General features: G+C 34.9%; 1 protein-coding gene across 2 annotated transcripts in view; it reads right to left on the bottom strand.

Annotated features, from left to right (window-relative positions):
- Positions 1-391: 391 nt before the first annotated feature.
- LOC107585323 (cytosolic purine 5'-nucleotidase) overlaps positions 392-4,888 on the bottom strand; it is a 13,125-nt gene continuing 8,628 nt past the window's right edge. For both annotated transcript variants that reach the window (XM_016272315.1, XM_016272316.1), the window contains 4 exons: positions 4,355-4,406; positions 4,039-4,099; positions 2,528-2,704; positions 392-2,436 (listed from right to left, as the gene is read on the bottom strand). In XM_016272315.1, coding sequence (XP_016127801.1) covers positions 2,203-2,436; positions 2,528-2,704; positions 4,039-4,099; positions 4,355-4,406 — 524 coding nt within the window. In that variant the 3' untranslated portion in view covers positions 392-2,202. The remainder of the gene's footprint in view (positions 2,437-2,527; positions 2,705-4,038; positions 4,100-4,354; positions 4,407-4,888) is intronic.

The raw sequence follows: 4,888 nt of genomic DNA, 5'->3' as shown, positions 1-4,888 counted from the left end.
ATAGAATGAAATTATATTATTATGACCCATTTAGATTTTTAAGTTAATGGAAATACTGGTTAACCGATTTTTTAATTTTTTTTTCATGTATGGTAATGAAAATCGTCACAGATTGTGTGTCGACACTGATATGTTTTGAAATGTGCATACAAAATTTTTGGGTATTTACATATATGCATTTATCAGAAGAATCTCATGCTGCATCACAGGCATTCATTTTTATCATTTAATGCATGTCCAGTTTGCTGGCAATTTATTTATTCTGAATGTGCGAGAAGTATTAAAAACAAAGTTCTCAGGTTAAGCATAATACAAGGGCTAGTGAGGACAACTTTTCCATGATGGTTTTTGAAGATGCAAAGACAGCTATTGTTGAAGGACCACAAGGGGGTGCTGCATGACATGAACTTTATTCTCTTCATACGCAACAAGCCAAAGCACTGAAAACCAATCCTGTGTAGCAAACAATGGAAAACATAAAAATGAAAATATTTCTGACTTGAAAGCATTCTGATTTATTTCTACATTAAAACTACTGTAAGATCGAATCCTCCCACATTGTCATAACATTTCGTTTTACAGTAAAGCACAACATAAACTTAACACAAACAAAATAAATCCTGCAAAACATGTTGATGAAACAATAGTAAAAGGAAACCATTTTTAAAAAGGGATTCACAGACCTTGGGCTAAAAAACTAAATCAAACAAATCCAGAGATTTCAAACAATAAAATGTACAGATGAATCGCATACATACTACACTTCAATATACAGCATATTTAACCTGAATGAAAAAATCTAAAAATAAACGTAGAGGGGTGTTTGATTAGGTTAACACAAACTCAACTATATCACTATCACACAATACAGTCACAAAATCAATAATCTTCAACAGCATCAGTGAATTTAAATGAAGGACACTAATAACAGTCTCTGGTTATGAAAGCGTGCCTTCACATATTACATTGGCAAGATGGCTTTGGTTGAACTCCGATGCAGAATCAACACAACACTGTTCAAAATAAACCAATACAGTATATATGAGTGCACATGGTATGGTGTTCCAAAGCAACATGGACCCATCATAAATTCCCTTTTTGATTTAAAACAACAAAAGACAAAACCACTTCTGATGCTAAACAGAGCACCATGTCAATCAAAAACAACATTTCAGGGTCTTGACTATTTCTGTATGAATTACAAATGTTCATTATGACAGAGCGTGATGCATAGACGAGCTTCCCTTTGGTCCACTGTCACCCACAAGGCTTTGTGTCAAACATTCAGACCAGCTCTCAATCTTAAATCACGGCCAACTGCCAAAAACTAACCGTTACGCTAATATCAAACAAAGTTACTTCAAACAAAATGATTTGTTTTCAATATATCTGGTTGAATTAACCTTTATATCAGTGGATATAAAAATAGTAAATAATGAATCTAAGCTCTAGAATCACAGTCTAATATTAACACAGTGATCATGGCGAGTGCATAAGGCATACAGGGAGAGTTCAGAGCTGACGTCATCTCCCAAACCATTACTACACTTCAGTATCTAGTAACCTGAAACCCTGTATCTCACTCAGCATAAAATGGCAACAGTTGCATGTGTTCCATTTTTCACCCAATAATATGACACTAATTTGCATACGTCCAGTTTTGAAAAGAAGATGGCGATGTTACAGCACTTAACAGGCAGTCAGACAGATACCGAGCAAGCTGCATTGTTGGTGTGACATTTCCCAGCATGCTACATGGCTCTTATCCAAATTTTGAAGGCAAGTTAATACCTCATGGAGCCACAAAATAAGTGTTCATGCATTTTCCTCAAGCTTAAGTCAATGACGTACCTAGTAACTGTTATTTGCTCCCTCAATGTCATGCAAATATCATTGTAACTTGATTCTGTAATTCAGTTTAAATGGATCCTTTCTCCGTTAACATTTCCATGTTTTAAAGTGATGCCATCTGTAAACCTCATTCAAAAATAAGAAGCTAGAACTATCAAAACCTAGTTTTAGCTTCATACTCTCATCAGACCTTAAACTCTAAAATATGTGTAATACGCTTTGCAAGAAATAAACATCCTCTCTTATATCTCTATAAAACATATGGCTGAGTGCGAATGCAATGATAATACTTATTTAAACAGCAGGCACATCTCTAAAAACCCAAATCCAGTTAACGACAAAGCCACAGGCTTATTCTTCCTCCTCCTCCTCCTCATCGTCATCCTCATCGTGGCAGTGAGTGATCTCCTGTGGTGTCAGGGGGAAGAGGTGTGGAGGATTGATCTCGCTTATGGAGCGGGTCAGCTGGTGTCTCTTGCACTCACGGTCTCTGAAGTCGATGGAGTGACGGTTGCGTGTGGCCATGGGCGACTCTGTGTCGTTGATGTCCACGTGAGTGTGTTCCACGGTGGACTCATGAGGCATCTAAATGTAAACCACAGACAAAGCAGGTTACTGAAGTACCGTCTTTTATGACCAATGTATCAACTGTAGACAGTGCGTTTGTTGAGTTTACCAGGACGTGGGCGGCTCTGAACAGGTAGCTGAAAGGGTAGTACAGGAGATTGATGAAGGACGCAGCGTATAGGTCAGCATAACGCATCACTTGAGAGGCAAAGAGAGTCTGACGAGAACCGCTGCGGAACAGACTTCCCATCATTCCATAGCACATGTCCATGTCATGGGTCACTTTCTGAGAAAATCAGAAATACAGAAACAGCACGAAACTGAGTTTGAATTAAGTGATGGGAATTATTCTTTCCTTCAGGACTATAATGTGTGCATTACACTGATCAAAAGTGACAGCAAAGACATTTCAATTGTTACAAAAGATTTCCATTTCAAATGCTTTTTTTTTTTACTTTATCAACAAAGAGTCCTGAAAAAATAAATGTAGACTGGAGAAATGATGCTGAAAATTCAGCTTTGCATCACATGAATAAATAACATTTTACAATATATTAAAATAAAAAAGTTATTTTAAAATGTAATACAATTTCATTATATTACTGTTTTAACTCATTTTTATTTTTAAACAAATAAATGCAGCCTTGATGAACATGAGACTTAAAAAAAAAAATCTTAATCTCAAGCCCAAGCTTTTGAATCATAGTGTAATTACATCTGTTGATTATTTTTTACAATTAATCAGGTAAAAAAAAAAAAATTACATCATCAAATATCAAAATATTATTAGTGTCATTAAATATAGGACTGAAATAAAATAAGGTAAATTTTAAACAAAAAGAAATATTCCATCAAAATAAATATTTTAAAATATCGTAATTATATTCTCTGTCGTGCTCTGTTTGGTTGATACACATGCTCTACAAAGTAAGTATCTGAAGTTTAACTGTCTTGTTGCAGAGATGCGCCTTTTTTAAAAATGGAAATAGCCATGTGAATTTCTCCCGTGCTGTTTTGGCCAACTTTCATGCACTTTTCCCACCAATTTAAAATGTGGAAAACATTCAAATATATTATTAATTTTTATTTTTAAACAAATAAATGCAGCCTTGATGAACATGAGACTTAAAAAAAAAAATCTTAATCTCAAGCCCAAGCTTTTGAATCATAGTGTAATTACATCTGTTGATTATTTTTACAATTAATCAGGTAAAAAAAAAAAATTACATCATCAAATATCAAAATATTATTAGTGTCATTAAATATAGGACTGAAATAAAATAAGGTAAATTTTAAACAAAAAGAAATATTCCATCAAAATAAATATTTTAAAATATCGTAATTATATTCTCTGTCGTGCTCTGTTTGGTTGATACACATGCTCTACAAAGTAAGTATCTGAAGTTTAACTGTCTTGTTGCAGAGATGCGCCTTTTTTAAAAATGGAAATAGCCATGTGAATTTCTCCCGTGCTGTTTTGGCCAACTTTCATGCACTTTTCCCACCAATTTAAAATGTGGAAAACATTCAAATATATTATTTTTTTCCACAGTAACATGACATCACTGACAAGATGCTCAGTACACAGTGCACTACTTTCCTATTTATCAAGAAATATACCTTAATCCTCCTCTGAAGAGAGCTGATATCAGGTCTCTCATTGCTGCTGCTGTCCAAATGCCTGTGGAAAGAAAGAAAGGATGGAGAAAAATGATGTGGGGTGAGAACAGTGTCGAACGAGTTAAAGTAATAGAAGACGTGAACCATCAGTCTTAAAATAAAAAGGAATGTGCGCCCCTTTATTTGGACGTCAAATTGGCTGCAGACAGCAAGATGTGTCCTTCTCCGGGTAAGCGAGTGCATGACTGAGAGCACACACGGGCACTGGATGGTGGCGGTGCAAACATCTGAGCAAGAGCTCCCGGATGATACCTACTTATAGAGCTCTGCCAGGAAAATGTCCAGACTCTGTAGTTCCTCAAACAGCACTGCAAAAAAAAGCAAACAGAGTGAACTGTCCTCATCTGCTCCCATGCCCATAAAACTGAACTTAATGTGTGTCTGCAGGCTGCATGGACCACTGCTATTTTAGTATCAGTAAGATTTATTTTTTAATATATATTAAATAAATAAAAAAAAATCTGTTTTCATTTTAAATTTAGTTAAAGGAATAGTTCACCCAAAAATTTTAATTTGCTGACAATTTACAAGATGTAGAATAATTAGATGGATTCCTGTGGATTATTGTGATATTTTTTTCAGCTCTTTGTCCTTTTATTCTGACAGCACCCATTCACTGCAGAGGAGCCATTGATGAGAAAGTAATGTAATGCTAAATTTATCCAAATCTTTTCCAGTGAAGAAACCAACTACATCTTGGAAGGCCTGAGGGTGAGTACATTTTCAATAAATTTTCATTTTTGGGTGAACTGTTTGTCTTTGTCTTTTTTATTAGTTTAGTTTTTGTTTT

Source organism: Sinocyclocheilus grahami, unplaced genomic scaffold (genome assembly GCF_001515645.1).
Source record: "Sinocyclocheilus grahami isolate Dianchi unplaced genomic scaffold, SAMN03320097.WGS_v1.1 scaffold69.1, whole genome shotgun sequence".
In the NCBI taxonomy this organism is placed as follows: domain Eukaryota; kingdom Metazoa; phylum Chordata; class Actinopteri; order Cypriniformes; family Cyprinidae; genus Sinocyclocheilus; species Sinocyclocheilus grahami.
This window is presented reverse-complemented; position numbering and strand designations above follow the sequence as displayed.